The sequence below is a fragment of the Danio rerio genome, chromosome 23, assembly GCF_049306965.1.
Source record: "Danio rerio strain Tuebingen ecotype United States chromosome 23, GRCz12tu, whole genome shotgun sequence".
Classification (NCBI taxonomy): Eukaryota; Metazoa; Chordata; class Actinopteri; order Cypriniformes; family Danionidae; genus Danio; species Danio rerio.
In genome coordinates, this window is record NC_133198.1 from 50064265 (window position 1) to 50090861 (window position 26597).

Genomic DNA, 26597 nt, shown 5'->3' on the forward strand with positions numbered 1-26597 from the left:
GATGATCGATCTACTGCTGCTGGCGAAGTTTACTATAGTGAAGGGCCGCGTGGCGATGATCAGCCGTGACTCGTCATGTTGAAAGCAGAGTTCAAGCTTTGCTGTTCACATGAGCTGCTGCTGCTGCTTCAGGAGGGGGTTAAAGGGTAATTTATTAAAATACTCTCAATAATTTCGGTTAATTTACCTGTTTTTACTTAACTGGTAGGTTCAGGGTTGGGGTAGACATTAGTAAAATGGAGTTTAATGGGTAATTTAACAAAAATAATTTAAAATATAATGGATCGAGTGTCAAAGTGGAGTGTATGGAGCGCTTAAGCTCCACTGTAGTCTATTCTAGACTGCTGTCAGGAGAGCTGCTGCACTGTCTGTGCACCTATGTGTGTGTGTGTATGTGTTTGTACATATGTGTATGTCTGATTGTGCGTGTGTGTGCATCTGTCTATTTGTGTGTGTGTGTGTGTGTGTGTGTGTCTGACTGTGTGAGTGTGTGTGCACATCTGTCTATTGTGTGTGTGTCTGTCTGTGCACACGTGTGTGTGTTTGTCTGTGCATCTATGTATGTGTGTGTGTGCGCATCAGTCTATGTGTATGTGTGTCTGTGCATGTGTGTGCGCGCATCTGTCTATTTGTGTGTGTGTGGGTGTGTGCATCTATGTATGTGTGTGTCTGACTGCGTGTGTGAGCACATCTGTCTATTTGTGTGTGTCTGTGCACATGTGCGTGTGTGTGCATCTGTCTATTTGTGTTGGTATCTGTGCACGTGTGTGTTTGTCTGTGCATCTATGTATGTGTGTGCGCGCATCAGTCTATTTGTATGTGCATCTGTCTGTGCATGTGTGTATGTATGTGTGTGCGCGCATCTGTCTATTTGTGTGTGTGTGTGTGTGTGTGTGTGCATCTATGTATGTGTGAGTCAGACTGCGTGTGTGAGCACATTTGTCTATTTATATGTGTGTGCATATCTGTCTCTGTGTGTGTGTGTGTGTGCACATGTGTGTCTGTGCATCTGTCTATTTGTGTTTGTGTCTGTGCACATGTGTGTGTTTGTCTGTTTGTGCATCTATGTATGTGTGTGTGTGTGCATTAGTCTAATTGTATGTGTGTCTGTCTGTGCATGCGTGTGTCTGTGCACGTATGTGAGCGTGTGTCTGTGTGTGTGTGTGCGCGCGCATCTGTCTATTTGTGTGTGTTTGTCTGTGTGTTTGCATCTTTGTATGTGTGTCTGACTGTGTGAGTGTGTGTCTGCATTTGTCTATTTGTGTGTGTCTCTGTTCACATATGTGTGTGTGTGTGTCTGTGCACATGTGTGTGTGCATCTGTCTATTTGTGTTGGTGTCTGTGCACATGTATGTGTGTTTGTCTGTCTGTGCATCTATGTGTGTGTGTGTGCGCACATCAGTCTATTTGTGTGTGTGTGTATGTGCATCTATGTATGTGTGTCTGACTGTGCGTGTGTGAGTGCATCTGTCTCTGTGTGTGTCTGTCTGTCTGTGCATCTATGTATGTGTGTATGTGTGTGTACATATGTGTATGTCTGATTGTGCGTGTGTGTGCATCTGTCTATTTGTGTGTGTGTGTGTGTGTGTGTGTCTGACTGTGTGAGTGTGTGTGCACATCTGTCTATTGTGTGTGTGTCTGTCTGTGCACACGTGTGTGTGTTTGTCTGTGCATCTATGTATGTGTGTGTGTGCGCATCAGTCTATGTGTATGTGTGTCTGTGCATGTGTGTGCGCGCATCTGTCTATTTGTGTGTGTGTGTGCATCTATGTATGTGTGTGTCTGACTGCGTGTGTGAGCACATCTGTCTATTTGTGTGTGTCTGTGCACATGTGCGTGTGTGTGCATCTGTCTATTTGTGTTGGTATCTGTGCACGTGTGTGTTTGTCTGTGCATCTATGTATGTGTGTGCGCGCATCAGTCTATTTGTATGTGCATCTGTCTGTGCATGTGTGTATGTATGTGTGTGCGCGCATCTGTCTATTTGTGTGTGTGTGTGTGTGTGTGTGTGTGCATGTGTGCATGTGTGTGTCAGACTGCGTGTGTGAGCACATTTGTCTATTTATGTGTGTGTGCATATCTGTCTCTGTGTGTGTGTGTGTGTGTGTGCACATGTGTGTCTGTGCATCTGTCTATTTGTGTTTGTGTCTGTGCACATGTGTGTGTTTGTCTGTTTGTGCATCTATGTATGTGTGTGTGTGTGCATTAGTCTAATTGTATGTGTGTCTGTCTGTGCATGCGTGTGTCTGTGCACGTATGTGAGCGTGTGTCTGTGTGTGTGTGTGTGCGCGCATCTGTCTATTTGTGTGTGTTTGTCTGTGTGTGTGCATCTTTGTATGTGTGTCTGACTGTGTAAGTGTGTGTCTGCATTTGTCTATTTGTGTGTGTCTCTGTTCACATATGTGTGTGTGTGTCTGTGCACATGTGTGTGTGCATCTGTCTATTTGTGTTGGTGTCTGTGCACATGTATGTGTGTTTGTCTGTTTGTGCATCTATGTGTGTGTGTGTGTGTGCGCACATCAGTCTATTTGTGTGTGTGTGTGTGTATGTGCATCTATGTATGTGTGTCTGACTGTGCGTGTGTGAGTGCATCTGTCTCTGTGTGTGCCTGTTTGTGCACATGTGTGTGTGTCTGTCTGTCTGTCTGTGCATCTATGAATGTGTGTGTGTGTGTGTGTGTGCATCAGTCTAATTGTATGTGTGTCTGTCTGTGCATGTGTGTGTGTGTGTGTGTGTGTGTGTGTGTGTATCAGTCTAATTGTATGTGTGTCTGTCTGTGCATATGTGTGTGCGTGTGTGTGTCTGTGTGTGTGTGCGCGCGCATCTGTCTATTTGTGTGTGTGCATCTATCTATGTGTGCGTCTGACTGAGTGTGTGTGCGCGCATCTGTCTATTTGTGTGTGGTTGTGTGCATATCTGTCTATGTGTGTGCCTGTTTGTGCACATGTGTGTGTGTGTGTTTGTCTGTCTGTGCATCTATGAATGTGTGTGTGTGTGTGTGTGTGTGTGTGTGTGTGTGCGTGCACATGTATGCGAGTGTGAGTGTCTGTGCACATGTGTGTGCGCGCACATCTGTCTATTTGTGTTTGTATGTGTGTGTCTGTCTGTGAACAAGTGTGTATGTGTGTGTGTATGTGTGTTTGGAATTCCTCTCCACATTCCTCTGTCTTTCCATCTCTCGGCTGGACTCTTTCCTCCAGAACATTCCTGCACCCCTGAGCTGAGCTGAGCTGTGTTCGTCTCTTCTTCCTCCAGATCCACTCAATTATCCCCACATTCCCGGAGCTGCACATTCCTGATCCTCATCCCTCCCGCAGCGCAGCACAGCGCAGCACACACACACACACACACACACACACACACACACACATTAACATGTGTTTCCTTTTACCTGTTTTCATATATATATATATATATATATATATATATATATATATATATAAATATGCTGAATGGAACCGACAAGAAGCTCAAACATTCTGAAAATGAGCATAATAACTGCACTGAGTGGGATAAACTTGTTTTATCTGCTAATAATAATTCATATATTGACCATCTACACTCAGCTATTCTCACACTTTCAGCTTGTAATATTCCCATCAGAATATCTGAGATGTTCAGTAATAAACAGCTTCTCCATTACTGCACTACAGCATGTTCACAGTACAGTATTGAGTCCATCAGAATCACACACACTCACATAACAACACGGTGGACTTCCCCAACTACAGGCGCACTGTTGGCCTCAGTGAGCGCAGTTATCACTGTACAGGGCTCAGAGATCACGCTCAGCTTCACTCCTTCATCTGTGACTCTCAGTGTTTCCTCTAGAATGCAGACAGTAAACAGCACAGGACGGACAGGACGTAATAAACACACACTCTCTCTCTCTCTGTACAGTCACAGGAAACACATCATGCTGGAAATATTCCTCAGTGCGATCCAGAGAACACCGTAAAACTTCCACAGCAGCGGAAAATTCCACTGGGCTGAACACAGGTCTGCTGCTGCTGTTTATTATTCTCCAGCATTACCCTCATACCAAACCTATCCGTCTGCCACTCAGACCACCCGCTGGTGACCATTCACACTCCCTAGCAACCACCTAGCAACCATCATAGCAGTCGCTTTTTATTCTTTCAAAGTCACTTTAGGAATGACCTAGCAACCACATAGAAAACCTTACAACACCCTAGTAACCAGCACCAAATAATCTGGTATCACAACAGCAAGATTTATAAGATTTCAGAGCTCGAGCAACAGCCTAACTACGAAAAGCACACAAGCAATGGCTTTCTAGGTATCCAGAACACCTCAACTACACCCTAGTAACCACTCAAAAAAGTGTAACATTATTTAAAAAAACCTTAAGATGTTAGCAGCCTTTAGCAACAACCCAACAACAGCATGACTACACAAATCATCCAATGAATGGCTTTGTAACCACCCAGAGCAACACCCTAGCAACCAGCCAAAACAACAACACTACACCAACAAGCTTTCTAAACTTTTAGAACCCTTTAGCAACAATTCGGTTACTACCCAAAACACCCAAGCAACAGCTTTGTAAGTACCAAGAACACCTTAACTACACCCTAGTAACCACTCAATAACACTGCAACAGCAAGCTTTCTTAGATTTCAGAACTAACACCTTATAACTACCTAGCAACAGATTAATAACAAGCCAAAACACTCTAGCAGTGGCTAGGTAACCACCCAGAACAGCTTAACAGCACCCCAGTGACCGCCGACAAACCCTTTAGCATTACAACAGCTAGCTTTCTGAGATTTCAGTACTCTTTAGCAACAGCCTAGCAACCACCCAAAATACCTTAGCAACACGTTAGTTACCACTCAGATCCCTCTATCATTACAGCAGCAAGCTTTACGTTTTCGGAATATGTTAAGAACAACCTAGCTACAGCCTAATAACTACATAAAACACCCTAGCAACAGCTTAGTAACCAAATAACACTAGCATTACAACAGCTAGATTTCTAAAATTCCTGTACCCTGTAGCAGCACCCTAGCAACCACCCAGAAAGCACTGGCAACACCTTAGTTACCAATCAGATCCCTCTATCATTACAGCAGCAAGCTTTCTGAAGTTTAAGAATGCGTTAAGAATAACCTAGCAACAGCCTGGTAACTACGCAAATCACCCAAAGAATGGCTTTGTAACCACTCAGAACACCTTACCAACACCCTAGTAACCAGTCATAACACCAACAAGTAGCTTGCTTAGTAGGCACCAAAAACACCTTAACTACAACTTAGTAACCGCCCAATTACTAACACTGCAACCGCAAACTTTCTTAGATTTCAGAACTAACACCTTATAACTACCTAGCAACAGATTAACAATGACCCAAAACACCCTAGCAACGGGTTAGTAGGCACCAAGAACACCGTAACTACACCCTAGAAACCATCTAATTACTAACACTGCAACCGCAAGCTTTTTTAGAATTCCAAACTAACCCTTTATAACTACCTAGCAACAGATTAATAACTACCCAAAACACCCTAGCAACAGCCAGGCAACCCCCCAGAACACCTTAACTACAGTAGCCCAAAAACACTTTAGCATCACAACAGCTAGCTTTCTAAAATTTCAGTACCATTTAGCAACAGCCTAGCAGCCCAGGACACCTTAGAAACACCCTAGTTACCACTCAGATCACTCTGTTATCACAGCATCAAGATTTCTTAGGTCCCAGAACACCTTAACAACACCCTAGTAACCATGCAAATCCCTCTACCATTACAGCAGCAAGTTTTCCAACATTTCCAAACTCTTTAAAAGCATCCTAGTTACTACCAAAAACACCCTAGCAGTAGCATAGTAACCACACAGAACAACTCAGCAACACCCTAGTAACCACTCAAAACACTTGCATTATTGCAGAAAGCAACCCTTTAGTAACAACCTAGTAACTACCGCAACTGCCGAGCAGCCCACCCAAATACTAACACTGTGACAACAAGCTTACCAAGATTTCAGAACTAACACCTTATAACTACCTAGCAACAGATTAACCATGACCCAAAACACCCTAGCAACGGCTTAGTAACCAAAGTACTCTAGCGCTACAACAGCTAACTTTCTAACATTTCAGTACCCTTTAGCAACACCCTAGCAACCACCCAGAACACCTTAGCGACACCCTAGTAACCACTTTAAGCACTCTAGCATTACAGCTGCAAGCTATCCGAAGTTTCAGAACATGTTATCAACAACCTAACAACAGCCCATTATTTCACTAAACATCCTAGCAACAGCTTAGTAACCACCCAGAACACCTTAACAACACCATAGTAACCACTCAAACCACTCTACTATTACGACAGCAAGTTTACCAAGATTTCCAAACACTTCAGCCACAGCCTAGTGACTAGCTAAAATACCATAGCAATAGCATAGTAACCACACAGAATACCTTAAAGACACCTTAGTTACCACTCAGATCACTCTGTCATCACGGCATCAAGAACACCTTAACAACACCCTAGTAACCACGCAAATCCCTCTACCATTACAGCAGCAAGTTTTCCAACACTTCCAAACCCTTCAGAAACACCCTAGTGACTACCAAAAATACCCCCCCTGCTGAAAAATCCAGCTTAAACCAGCCTAGGCTGGTTGGCTGGTGTTAGCTGGTCGACCAGGCTGGTTTTAGAGGGGTTTTGGCCATTTCCAGGGTGGTTTCCAACCATTTCCAGCCTGGTCTTAGCAGGTCAGGCTGGAAAATGACCAGCTAAATTACCTTAACGGCACCCTAGTAACCACCCAAGACACTTTAGCTTCATAGCAAAAACCGAGTATGCTTTCTTCTGTGTCCGTAAAGGTTTGAAACAAGCAAAGATAGAGTAAATGATGACAGAATGTTTAGATGTTTGGACTAGAATCAAGTCAAATCTCTGAGTAAGAAAGGCCTTATTTGCAGTGCGCTCTGAGGAGCTTTACGTAATGGAGAAACATGGCTGCGTCCCAAATCCCTGCTCTCCTTCAGGGGGGTGAAAAGTTTCAGCCACTGAGTCATGCGTTCGTAATCAACATCCAACATCCCTGGAAGAAAAAAGTGAAGCCTGTGGAAAATATTATATGTGCCATTACAACATGGCGGACCCAGATGCGGAGCGCTGTTGTAATGGTTGCTGGATGTGTAATTCCAGAGTAGCGGAGTGAGGGGTGACTGCAGGGAGCACAATGACAGCACTGTTCCCTAAAGCTCTGGACAGCAGCACTGCAGCAGATGTACACCCTTCAGGAGCTCACTCACTCACTGCGTGCACCCTACGCTACGCTTGACCTCACTCACTCACTTAGTGTTGACTATTGAGAAAACAACAACTCAAAGTCCACCTAGAAACAGGCCGGTTGTTTTTCAGACACTCTGGCATTGTAGGAACATTCACTTTCCAGTCTATGAGGACCATTTAGCAGCCGCCTGGCATTGGCCTGATGACTACAATGAATGCCTTAACATCATAGAACTACTTAACAGCCATTTAGCAACAGTCTAGCAACTCCAAACCACCCTAGCAACAGCCTAGTAACCACCCAGATCGCCAAAGTATCCTAGCAGAGAATATTTCAGCCCTTCCGTACCCTCAGCGACCATTAGCAACACCAAGAACAACCTAAGAACAGCCTAGCAGCCCTACACCACACTATCAATAGCCTAGTAACTGCTCAAGACCACCCTAGTGACCTCATTCCACCCTAACAACACCCAGAGCATCCACCAACAACACCCTATCAATGATATAGGAACTCACTTCCACCCTAGCAACCACCCAAAACACCCCATCAATGATATAGGAACCAACTTCCACCCTAGCAACCACCCACAACATCATATCAATGATATAGGAACCCACTTCCTCCCTAGCCACCACCCACAACATCATATCAGGGGTCTAGAACCCACTTCCACCCTAGCAACCACCCAAAACACCCTATCAATGATATAGGAACCCACTTCCACCCTAGCAACCACCCACAACATCATATCAGGGGTCTAGAACTCACCTCCACCCTAGCAACCACCCAAAACACCCTATCAATGATATAGAAACTCACTTCCACCCTAGCAACCACCCACAACATCATATCAGGGGTCTAGAACTCACCTCCACCCTAGCAACCACCCAAAACACCCCATCAATGATATAGGAACCAACTTCCACCCTAGCAACCACCCACAAAATCATATCAGGGGTCTAGAACCAACTTCCACCCAAAACTACCTATCAATGATATAGAAACTCACTTCCACCCTAGCAACCACCCACAACATCCTATCAATGGTTGAGCAACCCACTTCCACCCTAGCAACCACCCACAAACACAATCAATGGTCTAGAACCCACTTTCATCTTAGCAACCAACCACCCACAACATCCTCTCAATGATCTAGAACTCACTTCCACCATAGCAACCACCCACAACATCCTATCAATGGTTGACCAACCTATTCTACCCTAGCAACCACCCACAAACATTATAAATGGTCTAGAACCCACTTCCACCCTAGCAACCACCCACAACACCTTATCAACGATCTAGCAACCCACTTCCAACCCTAGCAACTGCCACCAACACAATATCAATGATAGAGTAACCCACTTCCACCATAGTAACAACCCACAAACACTATCAATGGTTAAGCAACCCACTTCCACCCTAGCAACCACTGACAACACCCTATCAATGGTCTAGCAAACCATTTCCCTCCTAGCAACCACCCAAAACCCCCTATCAATGATTTAGCAACCTACCTCCACCCCAGCAACCACTCAAAACACCCCATCAATGATCTAGCAACCCTCTTACACCCTAGCAACCACCCACAACATCCCATCAATGGTCAAGCAACCCAATTCTACTGTAGCAACCATCTAGTAACCACTCAAAACACCCCATTAATGATCTAGCAACCCACTTCCACCCTAGCAACCACCAACAACACCCTTTCAATGCTCAAGCAACCCAATTCTACCATAGCAACCACCTAGTAACCACTCAAAACACCAAATCCATGATCTAGCAACCCACTTACATCTTAACAACCACCTATACCACCCTATTCAAAGTCTAATGAGCCAATTTTCCCCTAACAACCAACAACAACACCCTATCAATGATCTAGCAACCCAATTTCACCCTAGCAACCACCAACAACACCCCATCAATGGTCTAGTATCTCTCTTCCAACCTACCAACCACCCGAAACACCCTATCATTACTCTAGTAACCCAATATCTTTCCTACAGAAACCTCACACCGGTTGTCATGCTCAGCATTCCAGCACAGCAGCGTCACAATTGAATCAAAATAAAGTTTGTTTGGGTTTAGATGATGAAGGAAACTAATAAAACATCAAAGTTGAGCCTCTAAGTGTGTGCTGGTAAACCAAATGAATCATTTAAAATGAACTATTTTCCAATCAAATTAAAGAAACAATCAGTGACGTGTTCTGGTGTTTGGCCATCGCCGCTCAGGACCGCTGAAGCCTTCAGGAATGTCTGCATTCTTCTGCGGCCATCAGCCAATCAGATTTATCATGATGTCATTTTCCACTCCTCAGGTGATTGGCTAATGCACATGAACTAATATGGCTGCACGCTTCCCAAAACGCATACATCAGCTGTTGGGCAACACATCACATCCCACAGCGTGTTCAACAGCAAACAGCAGGAGCGGCTTATAAAGGCAGAGCAGGAAATCCAGGAGTGACCACAATGATGTACAGGATTAGAGAAACACGTCACATCTAAATCTGGAGGTCTACACTGCAGAACTGAAAATGATTACATCAAGAGGCATTTAATATCTGTTAATGAACAGTTTCTGTGCTTTGTGTTGCATTATGGGATGTTGATCTCTGCTCTGTCCACTTCTGATGCGGGAAATTCTGACATTTTAACTGACATTTTAGTCATTTGGGATAATATCTAGAGAAATTAAACTGTAAAATATCATAAATGTGCTGCAGTTTTATATACACTCAGCGGCCACTTTATTAGGTACACCTCACTAGTCCCGGGTTGGATCCCTTTGCCTTCAGAACCGCCTTAATCCTTGGTGTTGTAGATTCAACAAGCTGCTGGAAATATTCCTCAGAGATTTTGCTCCATATTGTCATGACAGCATCACACAGTTGCTGCAGATTTGTCGGCTGCACATCCATGATGCCAATTTCCCGTTCCACCACATCCCAAAGCTGCTCTATTGGATTGAGCTCTGGTGACTGTGGAGGCCATTTGAGTGCAGTGAACTCATCGTCATGTTCAAGAAACCAGTCTGAGATGATTGAGCTTTATGACATGCTGCGTTATCCTGCTGGAAGTAGCCATCAGAAGATGGAGACACTGTGCTCATAAAGGGATGGACATGGTCAGCAGCAATACTCAGGTAGGCTGTGGCGTTGATGCTCAATTGGTACTAATGGACCCAAAGAAAATCTCCCCCACACCATTACACCACCACCACCAGCCTGAACCGCTGATACAAGGCAGTATGATCCATGCTTTCATGTTGTTGAGGCCAAATTGTGAGCCGAGCATCCGAATGTGTGAGCAGAAATGGAGACTCATCAGAGCAGCAACGTTTCTCCAATCTTCTATTGTCCAGTTTTGGTGAGTCTGTGTGAATTGTAGCCTCAGTTTCCTGTTCTTAGCTGACAGGAGCGGCACCCGGTGTGCTCTTCTGCTGCTGTAGCCCATCCGCCTCAAGGTTGGCCGTGTTGTGTGTTCAGAGATGCTCTTCTGCAGAGCTCGGTTGTAACGAGTGCTTATTTGAGTTACTGTTGCCTTTCTATCAGCTGGAACCAGTCTGGCCATTCTCCTCTGACCTCTGGCCTCATCAATAAGGCATTTGCGTCCACAGAACTGCCGCTCACTGGATATTTCCTCTTTGTCGGAGCATTCTCTGTAAACCCTAGAGATGGTTGTGTGTGAAAATCCCAGTAGATCAGCAGTTTCTGAAATACTCAGAGCAGCCTGTCTGGCAGCAACAACCATGCCACGATCAGAGTCTCTTAAATCCCCTTTCTTCCCCATTCTGATGCTCGCTCTGAACTGCAGCAGATCCTCTTGAGCATGTCTACATGCCTAAATGCATTAAGCTGCTGCCATGTGATTGGCTGATTAGACATGTGTGTTAACAAGCAGTTGGACAGGTGTACCTAATAAAGTGGCCGGTGAGTGTACAACACCAATCCAAACGATATAGCACTGCAAACTATTACACGTTCAGAAAGACACTAACACACTTTTACAGGTTAAAAGCTGTTGGAAGAAGGATCAAGATCTTATAATGCAATTCACAAGGAGAAACAAACAGGGAAAATCTATAAATACAAATCACAAAATATGGAAAACTGCTGATTTATGGATCTATTTTACAGTAAAACTTAAAAATTAATTGAGCTTTAAGAAACAAGATAAATAATCTGGCAATGGGGAAAGCACAGTAATGTTTTTATTTATTTTAATTTAAGATTACTCCACTTTGACCCTCATTGTCAGATCATGAAAATGCTGACTGATTTTAAATATTTAGACTAAAAACAAGATAAAAACACTCTTGTTTGCCTCATAGCAGATGTTTATATGATTTACACATCATTAATTAAGCTCTTCCTCACAGATAAATGCCAGCTCAATCACACAGGACAGTACATCACCATCTAGTGTCGCAATCTGGGAAAATAATAATAATAAAAGCCCTGAAACCACCAGCATGTGAAGGAGCAGATCAGATGACAACACAAACCCTGGAGGATCAGAGGAAAACAGCACACAACACACTGCAGAACAGCCTTTTCTCAGAGATTTACTCTCTCTAATATGGAAAAACTCTTAAATTAAGATGCATTTTCTAGATAATCAGAAAACAGAGTGTTGTTTTCAGAAATAATGAGTCAAACTGAAGAGAGATTCTCCTTAAGACAAGCAGAATAACCAAAACAAAGTAAAATAAGCTTGCTTAAATGAAAAACTCTCTTCGTTTTCTCTCATTATTTGTGGAAACAGCACTATATTGTCAATAAAACTCTCCCTGATGGACGTATTGTCAGATTTATGAAGCAGACAGAACTCTACATCTCTGAGCTGCGGTGTGGCCTCATTCTGTTTCATGCAGAGTCTGAATATTCAAGCTTACCTGAGTAAAGTCCAGACGCTTCTGCTGCTGTGTGCGAGTCTGTGGACAGAATTATTATTCAGAAATATTGCACATTCCCTCTCTCACTCTCAGAATGCAGATCCAAAACCTCCTAATGTCTGCCGTTCAGGAATTCCACTTATTTGGGAAACACAACACTTGACTTTAATATTGCTTTAATGCATCTTATGTGAAAGGAATGGGATGCTCTCTCTCTCTCTCTCTCTCTCTCTTGCTGTGTGATGGACAGAATGCATGAATATTAAATTAGCGGCAGGAATGTCCTCTGTGGAGAGCATATTTAGGGATCCTTTAAGCTGTCAGGAATGCTTTGTGGTTGGATAACTCCGGCAGAAATGTTAATAATGCCGGCTCCTGCCCAGACCAAATATGGTAATATTGTTACGTCTGGAGTCACATCTGGAAGCACTCGGAGAGAAGTTGAGTCAAGAGAGAGGAGCGAGAGCGGACAAAAATAGACGCCGTAAAGTTTGACTTCTGAGCAGTGCATTCTGGGAGTTTTTTTTAGACATATGTGAACTCTAAATCCAACAGTTTGAATGTGTGGAGATTTAAAGAGACAGCTCAGCACAAACAAACTCAAGATTTACACATTATTTACTCGCCTTCGACTGTTTTCAAACACGAGTTTCTTTCTTCTGTTGAACACAAAAGAAGATATTTTGAAGAATGTCGGAAACCGGTAACTATTGACTTACACAGTATTTGTTTTTCCTACTGTGGAAGTCAATGGTTACTGGTTATCAGCATTCTTCAATATGGGTGAGATACAAACTGTTTTGTTGTGAGAAATCATAAACAGTTAAGAAGATATTTTGAAGAATGTTGGACACTGGTAACCATTGACTTATTTAGTAGGAAAAATGAATACTGTGGAAGTCAATGGTTAGCGATTTCCAGCATTCTTCAATAAGGATGAGTTACAAACATTGGTTTTTTTTGAGAAATCATGAACAGAAAAGAAGATATTTTGAAGAATGTTGGAAACCGGTAACCACTGACTTGAATAGTAGGACAAATGACTACTGAGGAAGTCAATGGTTACCGGTTTTCAGCATTCTACAATAAGGGTGAGTAAATGATGACAGAATTTTTACTTTTTGGCTGAACTATCCTTTTAACTTGTTACAAAAATTACTTTGTTGTGTGGAATCATATATATTGATATAAGATATAGAAAGTAATTAGAAATTAATAAAATAAATATGATTTTTTTTTCATAAAGGGGCAGTTTACGCCACCAAAAATAAAGATCTACGCACTATTTACCTACCTTCAAGTGTTTTCAAACATGAGTTTCTTGCTTCAGTTGATTACAAAATAAGATATTTTAAAGAATGTTGGAAACCGGTAACCATTGACTTACACAGTATTTCCTACTATGGAAGTCAGTGGTTACCGGTTTCAGCATTCTTCAATAAGGGTGAGATACAAACATTGTTTTGCTGTTAGATAAAATTGTGAAGTAAACCATCGTATATATTGATATAAAATATAGAAATCAATTAGAAATGAATAAAATAAATAATATTTTCTTCTTAAAGAGACAGTTCACCAGCCCAAAAAATGAAGATTCACTCTCCCTTAAGTATTTCAAACTTTTATGAGTTTCTGTTGAACACAAAAGAAGATATTTTGAAGAATGCTGGACACCAGTAGCTATTGACTTACACAGTATTTGTTTTTCCTAATATGGAAGTCAATGGTTACCGATTTTCAGCATTCTTCAATAAGAGAAAGTAAATGCTGACATAATTGTAGTTCTTTGGGTGAACTTTTCCTTTAACTTGTTACATAAAGTTGCTTTGTTGTGAGAAATCGTGAAATAAACCAACATATATATTGAAATAAAATATAGAATAAAATAAATAGGATTATTTTTCTTAAAGGCACAGCTCACAACCCCAAAAATCAAGATTTACACACTATTTACTCACTATCAAGCTATTTCAAACATGAGTTTCTTTCTTCTGTTAAACACAAAGAGAAGATATTTTGAAGAATGTTTGAAACAGGTAACCAACCATTGGCTTACACAGTAAGACAAATAGTACGAAAGTCAATGGTTACCGGTTTCTAACATTTTTCTAAATGTCTTCTTTTGTGTTCAACAGAAGAAAGAAGCTCATAAAGTTGTTGATGATGATATAATTGTATTTTTTGGATGAATTATCGGGTTAATAGTTGAGTTGGATGTTTGAATCCTGTACATTATTAATTTATGGTTGCGGTGCTGGGAATGAGTCGTCATAACTCCATTAATAGACCCCCGGAGTCATCACACATATTTCAGTGACCAGTAATAATCTTTAACATGACGTTACACACAATAAAGCTGGTTAGTAAGCGAGATGGTTACACACACACACACACACACACATATAGACTTACTGTAGTGGGTTAATAACAACTATTTCTATAATTACCTAACTCTCTTTACTTTTTATACAGTGTAAATGTGCTATATATAAAGTCATCTGTTCTCTATAGCAGCTAATTCTCTTGGTTTTGCTAATAGTTTAACGGAGTTACCTCTACACAAATGTAAAAAGGAAACGTGGAGAGCAGAAGCGCAGAGGAGGGCGGGGGGCGACCGTAAAGAATGTGTTCAGTGAGAGGGGAAAATTCATTTAGGAAAGAGAGGGAAGAAAAGAGAGAAAAAAGACGGAAAGTGAGACAGGGTGGTGCTTAGCGAGGACGGAAAACGCGCCATGAAACATTCCGCGCATATCTTTGGGACAGTTCAACGCGGTGACGTCAGGGCGCCGCTGGCCTATAAAGCCGCCGCCGTGCGCGCCTCCGGAGCAGAGCAGCGCCTTCATACGCGCGGGAAAACAAACGGACGCTCCTCAGACTAAAACAGGACTTAAAAACGACGGAATTTTGCTCAAAATCAGCGAGCTGACAAACACAGACGCGAAGATGTTTGCTTGGGCTGTTATCGTCATCTTTATTGCACACTTAGATATGGTGAGTACTGTTTTATATAGAAGTTGAGGGATGTTTACTCATAGGAATACGGTTAGTTCACCCATAAAGATTATTTCATAAACCTCACTGAGTTTCTGTTCAACACTGAAGATCCTATATTATTGGATAAATTACTATCATGATGTTTGTTATTCCTACTATAGAAGTGAATGTATGAAAATAACTTCTTAAAGTGTTTAACAGAAACTTATGAAGGTTTAAAACAACTCACTGAGAGTAAATAGCGAGTAATTCTTCAGTTTTTGGGGTAAACTCCCTTTTTTAATGGTTTGTTTGCCTATTGACAAAACTTGAAGTGGATTAAATCATTTAATCTGAAGAAAGTCTTAGGAAAACTTTATTTTGATTCTCTTGAGATGTTGACTGCTGTTTAGTGTTGATTATTTAGGGGGCGTTCACATCACTATTTCAGAACCATAACTGCTTTAAAGTAGAGTTTCTGCCTTGATCCTAGTCCAAACATCCAAACATTATTAAAATCAAGAGGCATTTTCTAGACAAGCACACAATATCCTCATGTTTTCAGAAAGATCTCTTTAATTTTGACGAAAAGAAACACTGTCAATAAAACGCTTCTTGATAGAATAATCTTAAGATATTTAGACTGGAAACGAGACTATAACTCAAACTAAAAAGCATTTGGTCAACTTTATTTCAATGTACAATCCATATGCTATTAACAACTTGGACTTTTAGCTCAAACTACTTTAATTAGATGCTTATTAATAGTTATTAAGCTAGTGCTGGGTTTAGATATTGGGGATGTAGAATACATCATACTTTATAAGTGGTGATAAACAGTTAATATCTTAATTATAGGAAGTTAATAAGCCAGTGCACTGCAAAAAAAAAGCTATTACCTAGAGTCTTTTTGTCTTGTATCTAGTCCAAATATCTAAAAACTCTGAAATCAAGAAGCATTTTTTAGACTATTACAAAATGTTGTGTTGTTTTCAGAAATAATACATCAAAATGAAGTGAGTTTTTCCTTAAGACGAGCAAAATAATCTGCCAATGGTGAAGTGAAATAGTATGGTTTTTCCTTTTGGCATACGATTATTTAGTTTACCACATTGGCAGATTATTAAAACTCCTTTAATTTTGACTCATTTCTGAAAACATTTAGATTTCTACAGGACATTTCTAAACATAACTTAAACAATTTTCTAATAACTAATTTCTCTTATCTTCATCATGATGACAGCACATAATATTAGACTAAATATTCTTCAAGACACTAGTATTCAGCTTAAAGTGGCATGTAAAGGCTTCACTAGGGTAATTAGGGTAAAGTTAGGGTAATTAGGCAAGTCATTGTATAACAGTGGTTTGTTCTGGACACAATCCAACACTAATATTGCTGAAGGGGCCAATAATATTGAGCTTAACATGAGTTTAAAACGATGAAAAAATGCTTTTATTCTAGCCCAAATAAAACAAATAAGACTTTCTCCAGAAGAACAAATATTAGAGGAAACACTGTGAACAACTCCTGAATCTGTTCAACATCATTTAGGAAATATTTTAAGAAGAATAAATCCTGACCTGAGCTGTATTTCAGAGTGCTGAATGTATTGATGGTGGTGGTGGTGGTGGTGTTGTTCAGGTGTCCTCCAGCTGTGCATGTAGGTGATAACTGCATTGATTGTGTTGTTCAGGTGTCCTCCAGCTGCCCGGCGGTGTGCTCCTGTGCTCCGGATGCCCCCCAGTGTCCTCCAGGAGTGGGTCTGCAGCGGGACACCTGCGGCTGTTGTCTGGTGTGTGCCAGACAGCTGAACGAGGACTGCAGCCGCTCAGAGCCCTGCGACCACAGCAAGGGCCTGGAGTGCAACTATGGGGCCAGCCACGGGGCCACCAGGGGCATCTGCAGAGGTGTGTTTCTCATTACACACACATGCACACACACACATGCATACATACATGAATACATACATACATATTGTAAGTGTGTGTGCTGTGCATATTCATTATGTGTGTATATATAAATACACACATGCAATGTTTAATTATATTTAAATAGAAAATATACGTATATGATACAAATTCTATATACATTTAAAGCAGTTTTTAATAAACTCATGTTAAGCTCAACATTATTGGCCCCTTCAGCAATATTAGCGTTGGATTGTCTCCAGAACAAACCACTGTTATACAATGACTTGCCTAATTACCCTAACTTTACCCTAATTACCCTAGTGAAGCCTTTACATGTCACTGTAAGCTGAACACTAGTGTCTTGAAGAATATCTAGTCTAATATTATTTACTGTCATCATGATGAAGAGGAAATAAATCAGTTATTAGAGATGAGTTATTAACACTGTTATGATTAGTGTTGGAGAAATCTGCTCTCTGTTTAACAACATATTATATTTAACAACATTTATATTTTGGTTTCTATGTCACATATACATAATAACATATATTAATCCCAAACAAACATATTAAATCTCTGCCCAGCACTAATTAAAACGCTCTGAATTTCTGTTCTCAGCTAAATCAGAGGGCCGGCCGTGCGAGTACAGCAGCCGGATCTACCAGAACGGGGAGAGTTTCCAGCCCAACTGTAAGCACCAGTGCACCTGTATGGACGGGGCGGTGGGCTGTGTGCCGCTGTGCCCGCAGGAGCTCTCGCTGCCCGCGCTGGGCTGTGCCAACCCTAGGCTGGTCAAAGTGCCCGGCCGCTGCTGCGAGGAGTGGGTCTGCGATGATGAGCAGCAGGGCGGGAAACTCATCGAATCGGCCAATAAGATGCCTGGAAATAAAGAAGTGGGCGGAGACTCGGAGAAAGAACTGACCAATAAAAACGAGCTGATCTCTGTCATCATGAACACCAAACTCAAATCGTTACCTGGTAAGAACACACACTCACTATACTGCCAGTAAAATGCTTTTATTATTATTATTTACAGTGCTGGAGTAGATGCAGGACACAAACTCGTAAAAAAAATAAGATTAATTTTCACTTCCCCCATTGGTAGATTATTTTAGCTTTATTTTTAGGAGAAATTCACTTAATTTTGCCTTATTACTTCTAAAAAACAGGACAATATTAATTCAAATTGACAAAAGGAGCTTCAGGGGTAATCATGTATTAGTGCTCTTTGGATAAGGGATATGCAAACCTTAATAATGCATAATAATAATAGTAATAATGCTCTCAAAAATAAGAGGGAAAATAGCCTTTATTAAAGGGATAGTCCACCCAAAAATGGAAATTATCATTATTTACTCACTCTTGTTTCAAACCTTTATACGTTTCTTTTTTTCTGTTAAACACCACTATATTCTGATAATCTAACCAGTTACAGGTCTTCAACATTCTTCAAAATATCTTCTTTAGAGCCCAACAAGAGAATAACTATCAAGAAAGAATGTTTGAAACCACTGGAGTGAGAGTAAATAACGAGTGATTGAGAAATGAAGTGTAAATTTAGTGTGAACTGTCCCTTTAACATGTTAATGAGCTGATGAATATGCTGAATCTGATGCTCGTGCATATGTATTTTTAAAAATAAGACTTTGCTTATCTTTGCAGCTTTCCGATCGCATCAGATGGAGAAGTGCATCGTGCAGACCACCGGCTGGTCCCAGTGCTCCAGGAGCTGTGGTACAGGAATCTCCACCCGAATCACCAATAATAACGCTGAATGCAAACTGATGAAGGAGAGCCGCATCTGTGAGGTCCGGCCCTGCAGCCAGTCTCCACACACCAGCCTGAAGGTGAGCAGGTCATCATGAATGACCTGGAGGAGCTTTAGTGCATGGGTCATCATTAAGAGAAACTACAGACAAGCACTAAACTAGTGTAGAGTGCTGTCAGGAGTGCAATTTAACCACAGAAAATGACCATAAACTAAACAAACTGATGAACATTCAGCTTATAAAGTCTTTAACTGACCTGGTGGAACTGTGTGCATGGGTTATTAATAAGAGAAACTCAACATTTGCTCAGAGTTAGTGTCAGGAACGCAGTTTAACCAAAGAAACTGACCAAAAACTAAAAATCTGATTGCACATTTTTGTTAACCGACCTGGTTGACCTTTTTGTGCATGTTTAAAACCAAGAACAGAAATAGTCTAATTGCACACCAGTGTGAACTAGTTTAGAGCTTTTCTTCTCTTTATTTTGATGATAACTCATGCACACAGAGGTCAAGCAGTTCAGTTAAAGGCTTTCTAACCTAAATCTGTGATCTGATTCATTCATTTCTTTGCTTGATTTGCATTTCTGACCCAAATCGAAGGAAATTGTGTGTTGTTCTTTTTCTTGAAGAAAGATTTGGTCACTAATTTAAGCAAATCCACTCTAAGAAGCACTTTAGTTGGAGCATTTTCTTTGGTTCGATTGCATTCTTGACACCAACTCTAAACTAGCTTTAGAAAATGATTCAGAGTGTTTCTTAGAGTGAAATTTAAAGACTTGAATTGGTGGCTTGAATATTTTCCTCTATATATACACACAATAGTCAACATTTGAAGCAGATCAAACTTTTTACCAACCTTTTTTTCTGTAGAAATGAGATTAAATGAGAGAAACTCTGCTAAATGGATGTGCCTTTGACTAATCCTGCTTATTCTCTGCATTGCTCTACAGAAAGGAAAGAAATGCAACCGCACCAAGAAGTCTGTGACGCCGGTGAAGTTCTCTTACGCCGGCTGCTCCAGCTTGAAGAAGTACCGTCCTCGGTTCTGCGGCTCCTGCGTGGACGGACGCTGCTGCAGCCCCCAGAACACCAGGACCATCCGGGTCAAGTTCCGCTGCCAGGACGGAGAGACCTTCAACAAGAACGTGATGATGATCGAGTCCTGCAAGTGCACGAAGCACTGCCCGCACGCCAGCGAGGCCGGATTCCCCTTCTACAGACTCTACAACGACATCCACAAGTTCACAGACTGAGGAAACACTGACAGAAACACTGCTCTGACAGTCTCTCACATCCAGAACTTCCGTCATCAAGAAGCATTTCATAGATGAGGATGAACTATTGTGCAGTTTTCAGAAATAATGAGTCGAAATAAGCTGAAAACAAGCTAAATCCTCTCACACCACACACGATTGTTTAGCTTGTTTAAATGAAAACTTCACTCAGTATCTGAAAACAACACAATACTTTGCACTTCTTGATCTTCTTAATTTTCAGATGTTTGGAGACTAAGGCCGTGTCCACATGTACATGGGTATTGTTCTATATTTTAAACAATTGCATGTGTGTTAAGGCCATGCTGAACCTACAGGGGGCGACTTTACACCAAATGCGCATCAGTCATCTGAACATGTCACTTTCAGTTGTGTTCGTGTTGATGAACTGAGGAACCGTGTAGAAGAGTACAGTTTTGAAGATACCCGTGTTCGTGTGGACGATGCCTCCGTAAGACGAGCTTCTTTCATGCACCGACCAATAGGCAACCGGGGGTTCCGTCCGCCGGCCAATCAACTACCATCTCCTGTTGTAACTAGATTCCCACGGAATTACAGACTTACGATACGGGGACTTTTATCGTGCACTGTTTGCTGAGGTCAGCGTTTCCAGAAAAAACAAACGAACAATGTCTCGCTTCACAATGGAGCGCAATGTGTTAATGGCTTCGTTACGGAGCAACCTGTAAAGATGCGCTTGTTAATATTTCAGTTCCTGATGTATATCTCGATGACCCAACTGTAGATTTGTGTATATGTGTGTGTGTGTGTGTGTGCTCCAGTTTGCACATGCAAAACCTACAAGACTCAAACCTGACTCAATGGTTGAGCCTGTCCAGTGATAACACACTCCCTCCTAATGCGGGTGAACGCATCCTCATTAGCTGCGTCCCAAATCGCATGCGTACGCACTGATCTGCGGCATTTATGAGTATGAATAGTGCATTTTAATACTTGAATGATGCACTTATTCAACTGTTAAACACAAGTACTACATGACTGCGTGTATGAGAAGCGTGAAAAGCAGCATGTACATGTAATTAATCATTAATTATAAGTGCCGGCTGTGTAATTTGTGACGCAGCTAATGTTTGGCAGCTAGAGGAAACCAACATCAGATTAACAGCGGACTCTCACACCGGTTGAGTGAATGTTTTATAATTGTTATTAATATTATTTATCGCAAATGTAGCTCTTCTATTTGAACATTGTCATACTGGAATAAAGTGTACAGGAAGAATTATCTATGATCTAATTTTATATGTTATGAGTAAATAAAAGGTTTATTTATGAAGCGAACAGCTTGTGTCCTGGACTCTGATGTTCCTTTATTGTTTCATCATCGCCTCGTCAGTTCCTCATCAAATCTTCCGACCAATCAAATGCTCTCTAGACATGTCTGACATGCCCCGCCCCCTTCTCATGTTCATTTCATTCGAGCTCAGTCACTCTGACATAAACAAAACACTATTGGCTGGAGCCAGTAATGGGGCGGAGCTACTGCATTCCCCGCCCTCTGCTCATGTTTCAGTAGATTTATTAAAATAACACAGGGGTCACCAATCTCGGTCCTGGAGGGCCGGTGTCCCTGCAGGGTTTAGCTCCAACTTGCCTCAACACACCTGCCTGGGTGTTTTAAGTACACCTAGTAAGAGCTTGATTATCTTGTTCAGGTGTGTTTGATTAGGGCTCGAGCTAAAATCTGCAGGACACCGGCCCTCCAGGAACAAGTTTGGTGACCCCTGAAATAACACAAAGCACTCGCAGCTCATTTAAACTCCGCATGAACCGGAAGCTGCAACTTTAGTCGTATTGTGACGCAGAGAAACTAAACATTAAACTAGTAAACAGATGGGCGTGGCTTGTTTTTTCTACTGCGAGATGATTGGCTGTAGTAAAGCGGCTCATTCAGAAAGATGAGGGAAGTGTTTGGGGAGAGTTATTACAACCTGACTCCTGCTCACTATTTCTGTTATCAAAAATGACACCTGGAGGGGTGTGGTTAAGTGTGTTAGCCCCGCCCACTACCCCAGACAGACTTAATCTGAGAATTAATCTGAAATCAGGGCTCTGGAGTTCTTAATGGCATGCACAGATGAGCTGTTCACCACCAAACTAACACTGTGAGCTCACGGAGTCTTGATCTGCTGCAGACTTTAACAGTGAGGTTATATAACAGCGCTTCTGGAAGTTTCTCTCTCTGTCTGTGTGTTGAATGGAATGCTCTCGGAGACCTGTAAGACTGGACGCTTCCTCCAATAAAAGCTGAGCCTCCGTCCTTCATCTGCTCCTTCAAGAAAACAGTGAAGAGTCCCAGCAACGGCCGAAAGCGTGGAGCTGCGCCCGGAATCTTGAGTGCTTTTCCAAACGCAGCTCCAGTCTGTGTTTACAGAAACACACAGGAGTAAAGACAGCAGCCGGAGGTCTGAGCTTACTTTACTGCACGCTAGGACTGTGCTGCAGTATGAACATGTATCTATACACCACCTGACACAAGTCTTGTGGATTGGCCAGCCCAGTCATCAGATATCAACATTATTGAGCATGTAGGAAGGGGGGAATGTCAATCAATCAAAGTGTTTCCTTAATCCAGCCTGATGATAAAAGTAGAACTCATTCATGTTTAGCAGAAGAGGCTGGAGATATTCACATACCGGATTCCTGCATAACATCTCCTCTGTAAGAGCCATCTCTCCCCCTGTTGCTCTGTGATAATGGTTTGGTCCAGGTGAAGGGGATCCAGCTGTGGAATGCAGACGCGCTGCTGCTCGACAGATGCTGGAAAGTATGCGGGAGCAGCCCGTTCAGTTCGGGAATCCTGCTAAAAATATGCCCCCTCTGAAAGAACAGAGGTCCTGGCCTGGAGCAAACTGCGTTTTATAACATCCCAGCGGACGACAGCAACACAAGCCGTGGTTATATCACAGCACACCGAGCCAGAACAACAGCCCATATCAGATGGTGTGAAGGACAGAGACCCAGACGTTTCCTTCAGATAGGAGCGCGCAGACTGCTAAAAACAGACAACAACAACGAGAATACAGAGCAATTCAACTAAAGCAGACATTAGTTGCCTTATAGGGAGTCATTTGACTACTTCACCGCCTCTGGAGTCCATTTCACTCCATTTCTATAGTACGTTTACAATGCAGATCAATGTCGAACTCAGCTCCTGGAGGACGCAGTGCTGCACAGTTTAGTTCCTACACACTAACCTGCAGGTCTAAAGCAAGCCTGCAGAACTCAGCTGTGTTTAATCAGGGTTAAAGCTGAACTGTGCAGAGCTGCGGCCCTCCAGGAGCGGAGTTTCACACCCGTGCTGTGGATCAACACAGATGAAGCTCTAGTAAAGTATGATGGTGTTGTTCAGTGCAATGATTTCTAGTTATATTAAATGTTCGATGACTGATTTGATCATGTCTTCAGAGGAGAAAGTGAATATTCATTATGTTTTCACTCCTCCTGTCGTCCTGAATGTCCGTCACTGAACTGATGCCCCCTAGTGGCCAAACACAGAACTGAGGATCTGTTTTAAGGGAAAGTGCAGCTAATATTGGAGATTCTGTCAGTATTTAGTGATCATGTGGTTTGCAGCTCTGCTCTGGATTTACTTTCATTTAATGGGCATATTATACTTTTATGTTGTGCAGGAGAATTTATGGAGATTAGACTGACAGATTTCTGAGAACTATTTAGGATGGCACAGAACCCTTCAATAAAAAGAATTTAAAAGCTATATTAATATTGAACCATATTTTTAAAAAGTGCAAATAATAAGTCATCCAACATTTTTTTATGATGATAAACACTTTTTAAGGTAAAATTTATGATTTTTGAAAATAAATATTGCTTGTTTTTATTATAATTGCTGTGTTTTCGTTTGGTCTCATGCATTGGAGCACTGTGCTTGCATTTATCTTCTACTTCTGTACTTTTATATTCATGTACAACACTGCGACTTCTTTTAAAGGCACTATATTTAAAGTTTATCATTATCATTATTAATCAACAGTGGAAAAGTTCTACAGCTGTTTGTGGAATCATCATCACCAATAACAGATCCCTAATTGTAAATTAATTTAAAGTTTAAGGCTGAGTAAACTAACAGAAGGAACATTTCTGGTGTGCTTTTTAACTATTGATCAATATTTAATCAGCTACACTTATTTTAGTATGTTAATCAGGTTTTAACTCTTAAGATGCTGTTAGTGAGTTAAATTGATTGAAGTTGAAATAACTTGTAAAATTTATTTTGATTCAACTTTAAAAATTGAAGGCCGCACCATCACTTAATACACTGCAGATCTCCTGAAAACCAGATAATATTCACCATCTGTTGGTTAATGAAAGCATGAAGCTAAATAAATGTGTATCTTTTCTGAAGATGGGAGGAGTTTAATGCGGTGTTGCCATGGTATTTTAGGCTGTTTAGGTGTAATGCTCTTTTAATCTCTTTTAATGTACATCTTAAGATGATTTTCAATTTTTGCATGGTCTAGAACAGGGGTCACCAATCTCGGTCCTGGAGGGTCGGTGTCCCTGCAGGGTTTAGCTCCAACTTGCCTCAACACACCTGCCTGGATGTTTCAAGTATAACTAGTAAGACCTTGATTAGCTTGTTCAGGTGTGTTTGATTAGGGTTGGAGCTAAAATCTGCAGGACACCGGCCCTCCAGGAACAAGTTTGGTGACCCATGGTCTAGAAGCTAAAAATTTAATTTTAATTTTTAATTTAATTTTACTCACTTAATGTAATCTAAAGTAGTCAGATTACGCTACTATAAAAGTAATCTAAATGTAATCCAAAAGTAGTCAGATAGCAGTCATATAGCATTGCCATAAAGTAATCTAAACATAATCCAAAAGTAGTCATATTGCATTGCACTAAAAGTAATCTAAATGTAATCCAAAAGTAGTCATATTGCATTTCTATAAAAGTAATCTAAATGTAATCCAAAAGTAGTCATATTGCATTGCTATAAAAGTAATCTAAATGTAATCTAAAAGTAGTCATATTGCATTGTTATAAAAGTAATCTAAATGTAATCCAAAAGTAGTCAGATTGCATTGCTATAAAAGTAATCTAAATGTAATCCAAAAGTAGTCGGATTGCATTGCTATAAAAATATTCCAAACGTAATCCAAAAGTAGTCGAATTACATTACCATAAGTAATCTAAATGTAATCCAAAGGTTGTCAGATAGGAGTCATATAACATTGCCATAAAAGTAATCTAAAAGTAGTCATATTGCATTGCTAATAAAGTAATCTAAATGTAATCCAAAAGTAGTCAGATTGCATTACCATAAGTAATCTATATGTAATCCACAGTAGTCAGATTACGCTACTATAAAAGTAATCTAAATGTAATCCAAACTAGTCAAATTGCAGTCACATAGTATTAACATAAAAGTAATCTAAATGTAATCTAAAAGTAGTCAGATAACATTGCTATAAAAGTAATCTAAATGGAATACAAAAGTAGTCGAATTACATTACCATAAGTAACCTCAATGTAATCCAAAGGTAGTCAGATAGCAGTCATATAGCATTGCCATAAAGGTAATCTAAACATAATCCAAAAGTAGTCATATTGCATTGCTATAAAAGTAATCTAAATGTAATCCAAAAGTAGTAAGATAGCAGTCATATAGCATTGCCATAAAGAAATCTAAATGTAATCCAAAAGTAGTCAGATTGCATTGCTATAAAATTATTCCAAACGTAATCCAAAAGTAGTCGAATTACATTACCATAAGTAATCTAAATGTAATCCAAAGGTTGTCAGATAGCAGTCATATAGCATTGCCATAAAAGTAATCTAAAAGTAGTCATATTGCATTGTTATTAAAGTAATCTAAATGTAATATAAAGTAGTCGAATTGCATTGCTATAAAAGTAATCTAAATGTAATCCAAAAGTAGTCAGATTGCATTGCTATTAAAGTAATCTAAATGTAATCCAAAAGTAGTCAGATTGCATTACCATAAGTAATCTATATGTAATCCACAGTAGTCAGATTACGCTACTATAAAAGTAATCTAAATGTAATCCAAACTAGTCAGATTGCAGTCACATAGTATTAACATAAGTAATCTAAACGTAATCTAAAAGTAGTCAGATAACATTGCTATAAAAGTAATCTAAATGGAATACAAAAGTAGTCGAATTACATTACCATAAGCAATCTCAATGTAATCCAAAGGTAGTCTGATAGCAGTCATATAGCATTGTCATAAAAGTAATCTGAATGTAATCCAAAAGTAGTCAAATTACGCTACCATGAAAGTAATCCAAATGTAATCCAATAGTTAGAGTGCATTACTATAAAAGTAATCTATATGTAATCCAAAAGTAGTCAATGACATTACATGAGCATATTATCTGATGGTAATAATCCCATAATACAATGCCCATGTGATCTCCCCAGATAGATGTACAAGGAATATCTTGGGTAATATCTTGAGTAACACACACACACACACTGGTGGT

At 40.7% G+C, this 26597-nt stretch overlaps 1 protein-coding gene and 1 long non-coding RNA gene across 3 annotated transcripts; both read left to right on the forward strand.

Moving 5' to 3' along the window:
* The first annotated feature begins 31 nt into the window (after nt 1-31).
* LOC141380582 (uncharacterized) lies at nt 32-11608 on the forward strand. The gene is made up of 3 exons (XR_012398852.1): nt 32-146; nt 3901-3999; nt 9596-11608. It is a non-coding gene; the product is annotated as an uncharacterized lncRNA (long non-coding RNA).
* Nucleotides 11609-14996: 3388 nt separating this feature from the next.
* Nucleotides 14997-21405, forward strand: ccn1 (cellular communication network factor 1). Of its 2 annotated transcripts, none has more exons than XR_012398284.1 (5): nt 14997-15165; nt 16845-17058; nt 17680-18039; nt 18724-19209; nt 19265-21405. XR_012398284.1 is itself a non-coding variant. In NM_001001826.2 (5 exon segments), coding segments are annotated over 5 exon segments (1110 nt in total). In that variant the 5' UTR covers nt 15008-15117; the 3' UTR covers nt 20086-21405.
* Nucleotides 21406-26597: the final 5192 nt, after the last annotated feature.